The 15,762-nt window shown below is 60.0% G+C and overlaps 1 protein-coding gene across 1 annotated transcript; it reads right to left on the reverse strand.

Annotated features, from left to right (window-relative positions):
* Positions 1–4,735: 4,735 nt before the first annotated feature.
* IL10RA (interleukin 10 receptor subunit alpha) lies at positions 4,736–15,512 on the reverse strand. Its single transcript, XM_080641248.1, has 7 exons — positions 15,373–15,512; positions 13,182–13,302; positions 12,356–12,540; positions 11,323–11,492; positions 10,381–10,531; positions 8,939–9,048; positions 4,736–7,169 (listed from the first exon to the last, which is right to left on the reverse strand). The coding sequence occupies exons 1-7, from the start codon at positions 15,440–15,442 to the stop codon at positions 6,264–6,266; spliced, it is 1,713 nt and encodes a 570-aa protein (XP_080497374.1). The 5' UTR covers positions 15,443–15,512; the 3' UTR covers positions 4,736–6,263.
* Between the last annotated feature and the right edge of the window lie 250 nt (positions 15,513–15,762).

A 15,762-nucleotide genomic window follows, 5' to 3' on the forward strand; every position in this document is an offset into this window, starting at 1 on the left:
GAATTGAACTATGACCTCTTGGGTCATAGGTTGAGGCTGAAGCCCTGAGGCACGCTGGCCGGGCGACCCTGCTTTGTAAAGAGCACACTGACTGCTGCCTTAGACTAAGTGTGCTGCGCAGGTCACACTGATTGGACCAAGGAGCAGAGTGGGGACTGCGGGCCGCACCGTGGTCCCTGAGGCGCGAGGATGGTGGGCCTGGAAGGACAGCGTGGGGTGGTAACAAGTGGTTGGATGCATCCTGTTTGGAAGGTAGAGCTGATAGGACCTTCCCAGAGGATCGAGTGTGGTATGAAGGGAACAGCTGGGTGGCTGGGGGCACCGTGTCCTCCGGAGGGGAGGCCTGGGGACCAAGGGAGTGTGGGAAGCAGGACATCATCATGGCGAGAGGCCTGCCCGGCAGCGAGTGGAGCTGCCAAGGAGGCTGTAGGGTTCAGGGGAGAAGCCCTGCGGGGACTGGGGGAGCCCTCAGCATCCAATGGGCATTTAAAGGTGTGGACGGGGGGGGGGGAGTGCCTTAGGGGGAGGGGGCGTGGAGGGTGGAGTTGAACGCAAGCAGGACCATGCATCCAGCACTGGCCGGAGGAGGGATTCTCACACTTGAGTGAGTTGGGAGTCAGCGTGGCAGCTCCCGTGCAGCTCGGCCTGTGCCAGGTGCCTTGCTGGGGGCAGGTCCCCGGGAGCCACCTTGGGCCTGGGGAGAAGCTGGGAGGATGAGCACCGGGGTTCTGGGGCAGGTGATACTTGGAGAAGCTGCTCTGGGAGGTGGGCAGATGGGAGTGTGGGGACCTGGAGGGTGAGAAACACCACCAGGGTCGGGGTGCCGGGGAGCGGGGGCAGATACCCTGAAGGATATTTCTGTCCTCCCTGGGGCCATTCTGAGGCCGTAACCTCCACGAACCCCTCCTTCCTGGGCCTGGCGAGGTATCCAGGTGTGGCACCCGGTACGCAGGCATTTGCCCATCTTATGCCAGTCTGCCCCAGGCCGACGCCAGAGCTCACCACCTCTGCAGACAGACGGACTTACCAAAAACCTCTGGTGAACCCCGCACTAGGCTGCAACTGGCTACGGAATAGCACAGCGCCTGGGAGGCTGTGGCTGGGGCTGCGCGGCCGGTGCCAAGCAGGAGCCTGGCTCTGTCGCTCACAGAGCGAAGGGACACAGCCGCTGCTCCTCAAGCAGAGCATGCTAACTGCGCGCTGGCTGCGCGAACTTGGTGTCTTCTCCCTGAGTCCTCACCCCGCACCCAGGGTTTGTGGTCACCCGTCAAGGGAGTGAGCACAGAGCCTTTCACATCGGAATCCCCTGTGAACCCCTAATTTGAAGGTATTAGAAAGCGATTAGGGTTAAATGAGGTCATGAGGGTGGGACCCCAGGATGAGATTAGTGCCTTTATAAGAAGAGAGGCCCGCTGTCTCCCTCTTGCAGGCTCTCTCTCCCTTCCCCCTCTCCCTTTCCCCTATCTCCCTTTCCCCCTTTCTTTAAAAAACATAGATTTGTTTTTATTTTTAAAAATATGTTCTTATTGATTTTTAGAGAGAGGAAGGGAGAGGGGTAGAGAGATGGAAACCTCAATGAGAGAGAAACATCACCCCCTACTGGGGATGGAGCGTGAAAACCTGGGCCTGTGCCCTGACCAGGAATTGAACTAGTGACCTCTTGGTGCATGGGTCGACGCTCAACCACTGAGCCACACCGGCCGGGCCCTCTCCCCTTAAATCCCTCCCTCTACCATGTGAGAACAAAGGGAGAGGGGGGTCATCTGCAAACCAGAAAGAGTCCTCCCCAAAAACAGAACCCTCTGGTACTGGACCCTGCACTGCCCCGCCTCCGGAACTGCGGGAATAAAACGTCTCTCAGCCTGGGCCTATGGTAGCCTGAATCGATGATGACACATCGTCCTGTTACTCCTCTCCACTCCTCTGAAGTCACGGAGTGAACGTGAAGACCTGGTTTGCCTTATTAAGTGATTCCTGAATCAGGCAGCGTCCCACCAGCAATGGGTCTGAGCTGTGCCACACGGAAGGTGTTGCTGGGAGAGGATGGGGAGCTGTGAATAGAGGAGAAAGGCTGGCATTTAGACCAGATCACCTTCTCTTGGGAGGAAACGGCCAGGGTTGCTGTCATGCCCGGTCTCCTTGCTGCAGGGGCTGGAGAGGCCTATGACGTGCCCTTCCTGGTGCTGACGGCCAAGGTCCATCTTGGGGGAGGCTGGAACAGCAGTTGGGCCTCGGTTTCCTCTCACGGGCTGTACAAGGGTGCCATGGGGCCCGGGCTCCCCTTTAACACGGCCTCCCGCCCCCAGCCCTTGGGTGGCATTTTAGGTTCTTCATGGAACTTATCACTGACTATAAGAATGTAGTCGTTAGTCTTTTTATTAGCTTGATGTTTATCTTCATAACCAATGGGGCCTACCTGAACCTGGGCCTCTCTTGTTTCCCACTTGGACCCGGGCTGGGCCCTGCCTGGCACAGCGAGGTGCTTGACACTATGTTTCTGGAGGAAATGCAATGCCGATGACAAGAAATGCCTTCAGCCAGGCCCCTCTGCCCCCTCCTCTCCTGACTCACTCTACCTTTGACCCACCGACCCTCCTGGGCAATGTCGATTGCGTCTCCACCCTTTGCAAATGTTTGGGGGGGCAGGGGAAGTTAAGATCAAGTTGTTAGTGAGAAAAGGTGCTGTGGGTCATTGATAAAACACATTGACTTTTAAATTGTGGGTTTGCTTTAAAAGAAACCCCCAAACGCATGACCAGGGCAGGAAACAGATGAGTCACGTCTCTCACCACATCGTGTCCTCGGGGCTGGCACTCGATAACATCTGCACATACTGTTCAACCTGCCGCGCCCCAATACCAGGTGCTGCCTGGGGGGCACAGGCCCGCGCCCCTGGGCTGTCGGGCACAGAGGGGCAGTAGGTGTGGGCCCCGAAATGGTGTGTGTGCGGTTGGGGCGGGGGGGGGGGCGGGCCAGAGATATTTTGGGGAAGAGGAGCAGACTGACTGCAGCTATTGCAAAGCTGGGAAACACAGTTCACAGAATTTCCTCTCCAGTCGACGTGGGTCCATTTCCCCTCTCTTGCTGCAAAGAGGAAGTTCCATTAGCTCACGAAAGTGCAGAATCACACACTCTGCAGCCTGGAAAGGCCCGCAGGAGGGCACTGGGTTTAATAGCAAACTGGCCTCCTGCTGGGGACTTCAGGCGCCTTCCCAAGAAGCCTGGCCCTCTCGCAGCCTCTCCAGCTCTCCGTGGCCCTGCTGTGCAGGGCGTCCCCTCATTCTGGAGAGGGAGGCAGGGTGCAGCCAGAGCTCAGCGAGGACTCCCTTCTCCTCGCTGCTCTGCTTCCCCAAATCTGATGGCCCCTTCTCTGACTTCATGTTCACCTCTGGGTCGGTCTCCACCCAAACTGCCTCCGGGCCTTTTCCTGGGGATAGCCAGCTCCCACACGCATTTTCAGGAGAGAGTGACCAACCCCCACCTCCCCCGCATCAGACAAGGAGCCTCCGGCAAAGCCATGTTCTCTGAAGGCAAAGGGACCAGCCCTCCCCCAGAACTGGCCACCCCCTCCGAGTGCGAGTGCGGGGAGAGGCAGCAGGGAGGGATGCAGGGGCAAAAGCAGTGACCCAGACTCAGAGGGGCTGCAGCCGTGGCTCTGCCCCGCGCGGCTGAGGGGAGAGGCACTCCAGACCTGTGGCTTTTCTCTGAAGGTGCCGCTTTCAGAAGGTATGCAGCTCACTTCCGCGCTTAGAAGCACCTGGGCCCACCCCAGGCCCCCAAGTCTGGGGGCAGGTGCGGGCTCCTGCGAGGCCTGGCTGGCTGCCTTCTAGAGGGAGGGAATGCCGCGTCTCTGTCCCCAGTTGTCAGGATTTACACACAGAACGTTGTCCTGCTTCCCCTCAGGGCCCGCATACTTCCATTTGCATGTATTTTCGTGATCTCTTTCACTCTCATCTTTCCCAAGAAAAACTGTCCATCTTCCGCTCAGCTTTACGACACTGACAAGCCCTAGCCCATTTGGCTTAGTGGTTAGTGTCATCCCACAGACTGAAGGGTCCAGGTTCGATTCTGATTACAAGCTCAATCCCCAGCCATGGACAGGGTGCATTCAATCGATGTGTCTCTCTCTCACGTCGATGCTCTCTCCCCCCTCTCCCTTTCACTCTCTCTAAAATCAATGGGAAAATATCCTCGGGTGAGGATTAACAACAAGAAGCCAATAGCCATGATTTCTGCGTGTACTGGGCGGTGTGAAGCTCTTCAGATGCAGTCTCATTTACACTGCGCGACTTCCCCAGCGAGCCATCCCTCCCAGCTTACAGATAAGGGAACTGAACGCAGTTAGAAAGGACTGGTCATTTGCCCAAGGCCACAGACAGTGAGTGTTATCCCAGGCCTTCGTCCAGATCTGGCCCTCAATCCTCAGGGCAACATCACACCTCATTCATTCCCACCCTCAGCGATCAGCAACCACAGTTCCGCACCAGCTGCTGTGCCATCAGAAATCCTCCTGTGGTTCAGGGGGTGGAGCGCTGACCCATGAACCTGAACCAAGAGGTCACTAGTTCGGTGGGCTCGATCCCCAGTAGGGGGTGTGCAGTAGGCAGCCGATTGGGGATATTTCTCTCTCCTCGTCAATGTTTCTATCTCTCTACCCCTCTCCCTTCCTCTCTCCTTAAAGATCAATAAAAACATATTTTTTTAAAAAAGAAATCCGACTGGTGTCCTATGATTCTTGTCCTGACAATTTATTGGAATAAAAACGACATCACTTATTTGCACAGCTGTGTGTTCAAGGCCCATGCACACCTACTTACCTGCAGAGCCGCACGCCCCGGGCCAAGACCAGTCAGGCCCTGCTTTCTGGTTTTACAGATGAAACGGGTGAGGACGTGACCATCCCAAGGTCACACGAGAAACGGGGAGCTGAATGAGAACTTTGAGGCTCTTGGAGTACCCAGAATTCTTTACTGCACAATGCTGTTCTTCAATAAATAAGACAACGGAATAAACCGCGCCCGGAACCCTGAGGAGTCCTCCCTCAGGCCTGTCTCCAGAGGGAGTTGTTCCCAGGCTGGCCTAGCGCTGCCTGGCAGAGTGGAGGGTTCTGGCTGGACTCCCTGGGCCAGAACGTCTATTCCCAGCTGCCCCTGTAGTGCAGGCCACGGATGACAGGGGTCAGCCCCACCCGCCATCCACCCAGTTCTTTGCCCACAGACTGTAAGCGGCTGTGAGTTCATATTCCAGACTCACTGGGAGCTGGGTGCACACCTGCCCCTGCCGGGCCCAGTGCCTGCGGTTCTCTGGCACGAAGCCTGGACGTCCGCTTGGGTCCTCTCTGTGCGAGAAAGTAGCTGGCTCTGTGCAGACACAGGCCCGTGGTAGCTTCCTCCCACCCAGCCCGGCCCTGGCTGGAGATGTCGCCTCAGGGGTCAGCTTCCAATGGAAAGCCCTTCATTTCACAGACAGAGCAGACCCGAGAAGGGAGGCCAAGTCGTACAGCTGAGCGTGGAGAGCAGGGAGCGCAGCCCGCCCCGTCCTCTGGGTCTGCAGCTGGGCGTCAGGGCAAACACGGGCAGGTGCCAACCTCAGCCTCCGGGTCAGACCAGCTGGTGCCCACACACAGCGGCTGCCTGAAGGGCTGAGATCTGACCAACACAAATCTCTGAGGTTTCAGTGCTGCTGTCAGGGTGTGGCCTGGAGGGGTGTGGCCAGGGCAGGGACCCCAGAGCTGCCGCTTTCCTTGCTGGGAAGCGGACAGGACACACCCAGAGGACGGTTCTGAGCCACAGGCCCCTTTCGGGGCTCAGTTCCTTTTGCCCCCCCACTGGCTCCGTCATGAGAGTTGACTGACTGGCTGATCTGGGAGGCCTGCGGTGTGGGAGCTCCTCCCCGGGACCTTCCCAGGAAGGGTGGTGACCAGCTGGCCACTCAGAGTCACACGTGGTCACTGCGCTCTCCTTTCCCCTAGACATGAACCCTGCTGTGAGGCCTTGACACAAGGCTGGCTTCAGGGCTAGGCCTGGCTAGGAGCTGACTTCAGCCCAGCAGCCTCACCCCAACTCCAGGAAACCCCGATTCCCTGAGCAAACAACACTTGTCACAGAGGCAGAGTCCCAGTAGGGAGGAGGCTCCACCAGAACCTGCAGGGCCCTCACAGCAGAGAGCAGCGCCCAGACTGGCATCATGCCCACCTCTGACCCTGGGCCCCCCTCAGACCCAGCAGGGCATGGCTGAAGTCAAAGGCAGCCCCTTCTTCTGAGTCACTCACTGGCGTGCAAACTGGAAATCAGGGGCAGGGTGACCAGGTCTGCGTCGAAGCTGCCCAGAAGGCCGCCCGGGGCCGCCACGCAGCCCAGAGGGGTGAGATCCTGGGCAAAGCTCCACTCAGATGTCCCCAGGTCCCCACAGCTGGTCACGCCCAGGAGTGGCCATTCCTCAGCTGCGGGGTTCCACTGTCCAGCCAGGGCCCCTGAAGGAGCCAGAGTCACTTCTGGGGGGTCCTGTTTCAAGTAGCCCTTGTCCAAGGCTGGTGGGGACCAGGCTTCCTTGGCATCCAGGCACATCCTGAGTTGGGGGACAAAGCCATCAGCGGAGGAGGCCTCTTCTTCCAGGCAGCCCGCCGTGACTGCCTGCTCCTCCGTGCCTCTGGTCTGTTTCAGATAGCCCTGAAATTCCACTGCAGCCGGGTCTTCCCCCGCCGTTGCCTCAGGCCCCAGGGGACCAACGTGGCCCAAGCCTGAGCCACCCCGTTCATCCCCAGTCCGCACCTCAGAGTGGTGGGCGAGGCCAATGCCGCTGTCCTCCTGGCCCCCCGCCTGCTGCACCCAGCAGGGCTCCGCGCCGGGACTCAGGCGGGGATCCTGCAGGCAGATGCCGCTGTCAGTGCTGGCACTGCTGCAGCTGCTCTCAGGCTCTAGGGAGGCCCCCTTTCCCAGGGTGCCCCCGGCCTGGGGGAGGGTGTCTGGGAGGAGGAACTGGGGCTCCTCGGTCTGCAAGGACGGCTTGGCACTGCCGAAGCCACTGTCGGTGCTGCCATGCAGCTCGGAGTTCCTCAGCTCCCGGGACACCTTGGCGAAGGCCTGCTCATCGATGGCATGGATGGTGTCTTGGGTCTCCGGGCGGGGGAGCTGGCTGACGGGCCTGAAGGGACTGGGCCTCCTGAAGACCTGGAGAGGGGAGGGCAGAGGGGGTGAGGCGGAGGGTCCCCTGCAGGCACCCACCCCAGCGTCGCCAGGGGAGGTCGTGGTCAGTCTGTGAGGGACGCTCAGGGGGCACTGCTCCAGGAGGGGGACACAGGCCTGGAGGACACCCGCCTCATTCCTTTGGTTTAGTTCCAGGCTGAGTTTTCTCCTAATGAAATTCTCAGGTCAGCTCAGGCCCGGATACAGAGAAGCCGTATTCCTGGGGCCCAGACGGCAGGACAGGCAGATGGGAGGGCTGAGTGTTCTCAGTGGCTGTGCTTTCAGCCCCGAGAGCAGGTTGGCCACGGCGGGACCTAAACGTGTGTTCCAGACTCTTTTGACTATGACCCCAAATAAGAAATGTGCTCTACAACAATCTGTGTACAAGCAGCCCATAGATATATACCTCACGCAGGAATAACTAAAATCAGCTTCACAAAATGCTTGTGCTACCCACGGCCTGGGACCTGTGCTGTTCTATCCTATCCTGTCCCATTCATTTGTTTTTAAAATGCACACACACAGGGCGGCTGCCGTGTGGGCAGTGGGACAAGCACAGAACCAGGATGCTGACTGCCGAGGGCCCCAAGGGAAACCGCTTAATGCTGACTCTTCGCCCCTCACAACCAGGTTCCTTCTGCCCACTAGCCCCACCCTCTGCTGGCGAGTTACCCGTGCCGAGGGCAGGCCTGTGGGTGCTCTCCTCTCTATACCACCCCTTCCCCACCCCCTAGCTCTGGGCCCCGCACAGGGAATATGCTCTGACACCCATCCAGCAGGCGATGCCACGCCTGGACCGTGCATCTGCTCAGAGCCAGAGAGAGGACGCTGAGCCGTGCGTCCGCTGGTCTAAGCAGCCCTTCAAAGGCCCTGGCCCCTGGCTCCCTGTCTTACCTCTACCCAGGGCCTGCAGCTAAGAACATAGTTCTTTTTTGCTGGAAAAAGACCGGAATTGAGCCAAACAGCCTCCCCCCACCCTCCCCACCTCCCTGCTTCCTGGACCTCTTCCTCAGAACACTTTCCGAGGTTCTCTGTCTCCCTCCTTATTTTCCCCAGAGACCCTGGGCTCCCCTGAAGGCCCTCTTGCAGCCCTGAGCCAGGTGGGGAGGGTGGGCAAGCTGAGCCCCAGGCCGGAGACTGGCCACAGGCCACTGAGATGCAGCTGAGCGCTGGAGGCTGTGCTGCAGGCTGCTTACCAGAGGAAGAGGGATGGGGCGGGGGAGGGGTACAGATGTCAGCATCCTCATGGCCCTTCCTCTCCAGCACCCAACCCCCTACTCCCCTCTCCACTCGGAGAGCCGCCCAGGCCAGCCCTTCCAGCCCTGGTCCTTTCTCTCTGAGCATCTTCCAGCCACAAGGCGTGGGGAAGGCTGGGCTCCATCCTGACTCTCCTTGGCTGTGTGGCCCTGCGCCTGTAACAACCTCCCTCTGCCTCAGTTTCCTTACTTGTCAAAGGAGGACAATAAAGGCACCTGCCTCCAAGGTGCTCATGCACAGGCCGGTCCACGGCCGATTGTGAGTTAAACAGGAACAACGGAACATGCGGGATGGGACTACTCAGGATGCCAGTCACCGGGCCATTAGGAGGCACGGCTCTCAGCACTGGGCGCTACGGTCAGTCCTCCCTCTGCCCCAGGGTGCCTGGAGGTGCCTCCTGATAGCGTCGGGCTGAGGGGAGGATGGGCTGAGACTGGGCACCTGGCTTCCCAGGTCCGTGGGGCTGCGGGACGGGCAGCGGCCTCTCTGAGACTCACCAGGACGGCGGGCAGCTTCCGCGGGTGGCGCAGATACAAGCGGAGGGCCACGGCCCCGCAGAGCAGCAGGACGAGGGTGAAGGAGACGCTGAGGTTGGTCATGGTGAAATCTGCAGCCCAGAGACCAGAGAGAGGCGTTGTGGCCGGGTCCTTGGGGTCCCACGGCCACTCTCGGGAGCTACTCGCTAAGTGGCCCATGGGACCCCCACTACCCAGGCTGCCTCTACACGTGTCTGGGTCCCGGGGAACCCTGCCTGGCCCCAACTCTGGCCTGAGAATGTCTCACCGCCCAGTGACGGCTGCCACCCTCCGAGCTCACAGTCAGCACACAGGGCAGAGTCGGGGCACAGTGGGCAAGCACAATGGGATGGCAGCCGGGCCTGGGTTCAAGTCTCAGCCCCCACCTACTAGCCGTGAGCCTCTGAGCCCGTTTCCTCATCTATGAAATGGGAAAATACGGGGCTGACTCCACACCTGGCTGTGAAGTCCATGGCGCGTGCCACCTACCACGCCTTTGCCTGTTATCTGACCCCAAGGACACACTCAGGAGGGAAAGGCGATCGTCATCCCTTTTTCACAGATTAGAACCTTGAGGTCCAGAGAGGTTAAGGGACTTGCCCAAGGTCACGTGCCTCCTAGAGGAGAAGCAGGATCTGAACCCAGGTTCCGACGCCACGCTGCTTCGTGCGTCAGCGAGCGGATGTAGAAGACACTCGAGGCCTGACCCACAGATGGCGTCTCGCTGCCGACATGAGGGGAGGCTTGATGGCAGCGAGCTGCTCGTGTCCTTCACGCCCCGAAGGGCCCTGTGAAGCTGTGAGGACTCACTGGCTCCTTCCTGAACACTGCCCACACCTGACTGGGCACCCCCAGTGCCAGAGTGCTGGCGTGACTCATCGGGCACCTGGCCTGTGCCGTCCTGAGGTGCTGCTTACAGCTTCCTCTGGGCACACCCTATCCCCAGCCACTGGCAGATCCTCAGGCAGGAGCCTGGTCTTCACCAACCCCCCTCCCAGTGCCCGGCCGAGAGCCTGGCATCTTAAGCAGCTGTGGCAAGGGGTCCTGTCTCCTCTGAGGGCTGGGGAGGTGAGGTGAAGGCCCTTCACGCCCTCAGCGAGATCAGGAGGGGACTGTAACCCACAGGGACTGCCCAGCCAACCGACCGAGGGGCCGGGGACCTGCCAAAGCGGAAGCAGCACAGAATCAGGAGGCCTGGCACTGCCTCCGCGCCCGGGGACGCAGTTTACACCACTGAGCCTGGGCTTCCTCACTCTCCTGGGGACGGTGGGAGAGATTGGTCATAGGCCCGGCTCACAGGCCTGGTGAGGACGGAGAAGGACATGGGGCATGCCTGGCGGGCGGCATCAGCAGCTCCCCGGATTGTGGATGCCCAGGCCCCTGATGCCCCCCACCCATCGGGGCCGCTGCCCTGACCAACTTACACTGCTGGGCGAGCAGGAAGCACACCTCCTCCGACCAGACCCCTTTGTTCAGGCGGGAGCTCACAGCCGGCTTCACCCGGACACAGAACTCCCCAAACTCGCCGGGGGTCGGGAAGCTGAAGTTCTCGTGCTTCACCTTCTTGTTTGTGAACTGAAATGAAAGCAACAGCAATAAACAAAACAGCTGGTTTCCTGCGGCCGCCCGGGGCCTGAGAGCGGCCACCTGGGCCCTGAGAGCGGCCGCCCGGGCCCTGAGAGCTGGCGGGCGCCCTCTGCTTCTCCTTCACCATAGGAAAGCCTGGATGAGCGCAGCTGCGAGCTCTGTGGCTACCAGGACCTATAATCCTCACTTCAGGGTTGTTTTTTCCATTGGTTGAGTGATTTTTTTTAGGGAGATTGTAAGGGAGGGAGGTGGCAGGGGAAAGGAGAGACACATCGATTGGTGCCTCCCGCATGTGCAACGACAGGGCTGGGCATTGGACCTGCAACCGAGGTACATGCCCTTGGCTGGGAATCAGACCCACGACCCTTCAGTGTGTGGGCTGCTGTTCTAACCCTGAGCAGCAGCAGCTGTGGGGGCACCTGACTTATTTTGTATTAAAGAGAAAAGGGTGAATTCGTAGATGCCGAGGGCCTTCCCAGACGCGGTGGACTCTGCTGTGGTGTCAGGGAAGGATTCTGCAGGTTCCAGATCTCCCAGTTATGGGGTGTCAATGCCACAGCCCCTGAGCCTCACTCCCCTCTATCCAATGGGATGAAACAGCCCCTCCAAGGGGATGGGAACAATGGTTATGAAATGTGCCGTGCGGAGCCTGCCGCCTGCAGGGGCACCACTTAGGCCGAGGTGCTCTCAGCTCCCTGCTCCGCTCCAGGACCTCCCTCTGCCGGCACCAGGGGGCGAGGGGCAGGGGCGCAGGTCCCACGGCCTTGGGAGCCCCGTACCTCATGGTGTCCCGGCACCTTGCGAATCGAGACCTCGTACTCGCGGAAGTGGGGGAAGATGCGCTCGTAGGTGTCGCCTGCAGGGGCCACCTTGGGCCTGGGCGGCTGGATCTTTCCCAGGACGAAGCCATCGTGTATCTCCAGTTCCAAGCTGCCCACCGTCAGGCTCACTGAGCGGGAGGAAAAGCCGTGAGGCCCGCAGGCCGAGGAGGGCCTGCCCCGCCCCATGCCTGGCCTCCAGGGACGAGCTTTACCACTGTAAAACCTGGGCCACAGCTTTCCAACCTAGCGGAGCACTGGGCCTTGCTGGGGAGCACGTTACAATGACAGATGCCCTGGGTCCATTCAAGGCCCATTCAAAGCTTGAAAGCTGGGCCAGGAGACATGCGGGGTTGTAAGCACACCCCAGGAGTTCCTGCAGCCAGCGCCCACACACGGGGCGCTGGGGGCCCATGACCCTGATACCCTAGACCACTGGTCCGACTCTGGGTTCTGCAGGGCAGGCTTGTCACAGTCACAGCCCTTGCATCCCCACCGCAGGGAGAAGCTCCCCACTGAGTGGGCTTATTCTTGCCTCCCACCCCTGCTAAGAGTCTCCCACCTTTTCCTCAGTGGCACCCTACCCCTCACTTCAGAGCCTCCCACTCTGACCCTGGGGAGTCCATCCCTCACGGGGGGTGGGGTAGGGGTGGGAGGGGGCTGGCCCCATTCTGCCTGCTGCCTGCTTCCCTGCGCTCAGCGCTTACAGACTCGCTTCCTCTCCAGAACCCGCTAAGCACACAGGCCTGGCCCTGCGTCCCCGGCACCGAGACTTCCCTCTGTGGATAAACAATCCAGTTCCCTTTCCATTGCCAACAACATGACTTTTTCATCTAACCCTTCTCCAAAGTCCTGACTCAGACTGGTTTTGCCTCATCCGGAAGCTGAGCTGACATGGTGCGCTATGGGAACACAGAACAGTCTAGACTTTAGACTAAGCCTCTGGCTGCACGGGACCCCCAAAGCCAAGCTCCAGGCCCCAATGGGGACGCACCTTCGTCCATGGAGAAGCGGGTCTTGGTGAAAGTCCAGTTGGAGTGCTGGCCTCCGTCCACGGCTCGGACTTTGGCTCGGTAGCCATTGCTATGGTACAGGTCCAGGGTGGCCATAGTGAGGTCGCAGGACGGCACCGGGGTCTGACTGCAGCTGGACACGGACCTCCAGGGCTCCATGCCATACCTGGGGGGAGAGGGGGCAAGCACTGGCTCCCACTTCTGTTCACACCCGTCTTCTTTAAGAGGGAAGCAAGAGGCGGGAGCGGCCGGGATGGAGCCCTGGGTGCTCCCCCTGGCGCAGGGCATCTCATTGCCAGGGGCTCTGCGCTGGCCTGGGACCCCGAGCCAACTCTATGTCTAAAGGCCCCCAGAGTGAACTCTGACCGGCTCAAGGCCAGCTCCACAGGAGGACTTGCTGCGCCTGCAACACAGCCCAATGCCTCCTCCCAGCCACACTCGCAGTCCTTGGGGCTCCTTGTCTTTTAGCTCTATTGTGAGTGCTGTTCCTGTTCCTCCAATAAGATAGACAAGTCCTGAGGAGAAAGACACTACTGTGGCTTCCCCCCCAGAATACTGCTCCATGCAGGTGACACAGCCAGCCCCGCCGGTCAGCCCCTGCCAGCCAGCCCTGGCCAGTCAGTGCCCCTGCTGGCCAGCCCCCACCGTCAGCCCCTGCCAGTGGGTGGGTATGTGCTAGGGCCCTTTCTGGTGTCCCTCCAGTCTCAAGACACCAATCTTTCTGTGCCGGATGCTAGACGGGGATGGCTGCACTTGCTCCCTCCTCCACCTCCCTGACCCCCCCTCCCCCGCCTCCCGCCTCTGTACCTCAGCAGCTCCACTTCATAGCGGGTGCTTTCCGACGGATTCTGGATGGGCGTCCAGTGGAGGATGTGGCGGAAAAACTCTGCTTCAAACCACACGGATGGAGGGCTGGGCAGCACTGTCCCTGGGAAGGAGGGTCAGTTTCAGGGCTGGCAGGGGCCCCGGGATGAAGATGCTGAGGGGGGTAGCGAGCCTTTTAGCACACCCCAGGAATTCCTGCAGCCAGGAATGGAGTGCCTTATTGGGAGCCAAGTACTCTACATATACTGTCTCATTTCACGATTACAACAGCCCACAGGCAGGCATTTATCACCCTACATTTCCTGGGGAGGAGATGGAAGCTCAAAGGGGTAAGTGACTTGCTGAAGGCAACAGGGCAATAAGGGGAGGAGTGGGGCCCTGAGTGCAGGTGTCCGGCCCTTAAATAAGAGTCCTGTGCAGGCTGCGATCAGAAGCAGAAGTGGTGGCTGAGAAGAGCCAAGCTGGGTGCAGTGCATCCTGGGAAGGAGGCAGAGCTGAGGGCTACAGTATGTCCACAGTGAGCTCTGGGATGAGCTAGCCCCTGGCTCTGCCCACCCACTGCCCTTGCTCCAGACCCATTCCACAGCCTGCCTTCCATCCGCAGACTTGGTCCCTGCTCTGGCCCCAGCCCTGGCTCCAGCCCCAGGCCTTCTCTCTGGCGCTCTATGGGCATACAGATACCTGCTTGTGGGCAGCTGCCCCCGTCTCTTCACAGGTCTGCTGGGCAACCCCAGGCTGAGGACGTGCCCCATGCCCCAGCTCCTATAACCAGATGCCCAGCCTCAGGTTGGGTGAGAACAGACAGAATGAAGTAGCTCTTCCCACAAAGAGCTGACACCCTTAGCTCTGAGACACTAAAGGCCAGTCCAGCACCCTCTCCTGTCTCCCCTCCCCCACCTTCACCGCGGGAGAGGCCAAGGTGACTTGGGCAAGTTATCAAGCCTCACTGAACCCTCTTCCTCATTGGTAAGAGGGCAACACCTATACCGACATTAAGAGTCTTGTCCATCAAGCGCAATTAAACAGCTCAAGGCCGACACCCACACTCAGTTGCCCTTCTCTCCTCCCGGACCTCTCTGGCCTCTCATCTGTCCGGGACTCCCTCAGGCTCCCCTCGTCTCTGACCACCATCTCTCTAATAATGCTCCCTTCTTCTAACTGTCATGCTTACTGAGAAGTCTATCTGTCCCTCGCTTGCTTTCTTTTTTAAAAATATTTTTAATTGATTTTTACAGAGAGGAAGGGAGAGGGATAGAGAGTCAGAAACATCGATGAGAGAGAAACATCGATCAGCTGCCTCCTGCACACCTCCTACTGGGGATGTGCCCTCAACCAAAGTACATGCCCCTGACTGGAATCGAACCTGGGACCTTTCAGTCTGCAGGCCGACGCTCTATCCACTGAGCCAAATCAGTTAGGGCTCGCTTGCTTTCTTATATTGTCTTTGATCTTCAAGTCTGTGTCTCGATTTCAAAGCGCTAGATGGAAAGTGAGAGGGGCAGCAGGTCTTCGAGCTCTTGGTCATGTGAGCGGAGGCGTGTTCTGCTGCGTGTTCTTGTTCCCTCTGCCCTTGGTCCCTCCAACTCCCAGCCTTTCATTCTCTCTCCCCAGGGTTACTCTTCTTGCTGCAGAAACTGCAGGACAGCCGGCTGGTTAGGAGCCTGAGCTAAGGGGGAGGAGCGGGAGGCAGGGGGCAGTGGGGTGCGTCAGGGGCTAAAGAAGGCGCAGGGCGACCAGAGGGGGGTGGCAGGTGTCCCGGAGGGAAAGTCTGGGATAGGTTAACTGGAGGGCGGATGGAATGTAGGCAGATGGCAATGGGGTAATTCCCAGGGGGACAGGGTCCAGTCCTTTGAACTAGAGAAACAAGAAAGCCAGGAGCACTGATGGCTGCAGGGGGGTGGGCCATGCCTTGAGGAAGAGGGTCATTCTACTCTCTCCCCGCCCCCCCACTCCCCTTAAGCAATCTCAGCTTCTTCCTCTTCCTGAAGGGTGAGCCCCCGAGGCCAGGCTCCCTAGGATGAGAGATGCCAGGAGGGGCCAGATAACGGACGCCCCTCTCTCCAGAGGCCAAGCAGCTGGAGTTCGCCGTGGGACACTGAACTTCCACGCAGGGGTGAGGACGGTGGGGGTCAGGTTTGGCCACCCACACAGCGCAGGGCAGGGCCATCCTTACCTTGCGCCCCGCAGCCCATGCAGAGCAGCGCAGCCAGCGGCAGGACCAGGCGCGGCAGCAGCGGCAGCATCCTGCGCGTCCCGCATCCTCCGGGACGAGCGAAGCCGGGCTGTGCCCTCCGGCCGGCCGGCTCCCGGGCTGAGACTGAACACTCCGGCCAGAGCCCCACCTACGCCTCGCGAGGCTGACGTCAGCGGGCGGCGCCTGGGGGGCTGCCTCCTCCGGAGCCGGACCGCAGGCTGCTGGGGAGGACTGAAGTGCAGCTGCAGGGCGAGGGCGGGGGCGGGGGCGGGGCGCGCCTGTCGGGGCGGGGCCAGGGCGAGAGAGCGAGAGAGCTAGTGAAAGAAGGCGAAAGAGAGAGGAAGAGAGAGAGAGAGAGAGAGAGAGAGA

This window comes from Plecotus auritus (genome assembly GCF_963455305.1).
Source record: "Plecotus auritus genome assembly, chromosome: 9".
In the NCBI taxonomy this organism is placed as follows: domain Eukaryota; kingdom Metazoa; phylum Chordata; class Mammalia; order Chiroptera; family Vespertilionidae; genus Plecotus; species Plecotus auritus.

Excerpts from the sequence above, each read along its gene's own strand:
- IL10RA (XM_080641248.1), bottom strand. The coding sequence starts at position 15,442 with ATGCTGCCGCTGCTGCCGCGCCTGGTCCTGCCGCTGGCTGCGCTGCTC. Across the intron at positions 13,303-15,372 it reads CATGGGCTGCGGGGCGCAAG|GGACAGTGCTGCCCAGCCCT; the intron begins GTAAGGATGGCC and ends CCTCCTTCCCAG. Across the intron at positions 7,170-8,938 it reads GGAAGCTGCCCGCCGTCCTG|GTCTTCAGGAGGCCCAGTCC; the intron begins GTGAGTCTCAGA and ends TCCCCTCTCCAG.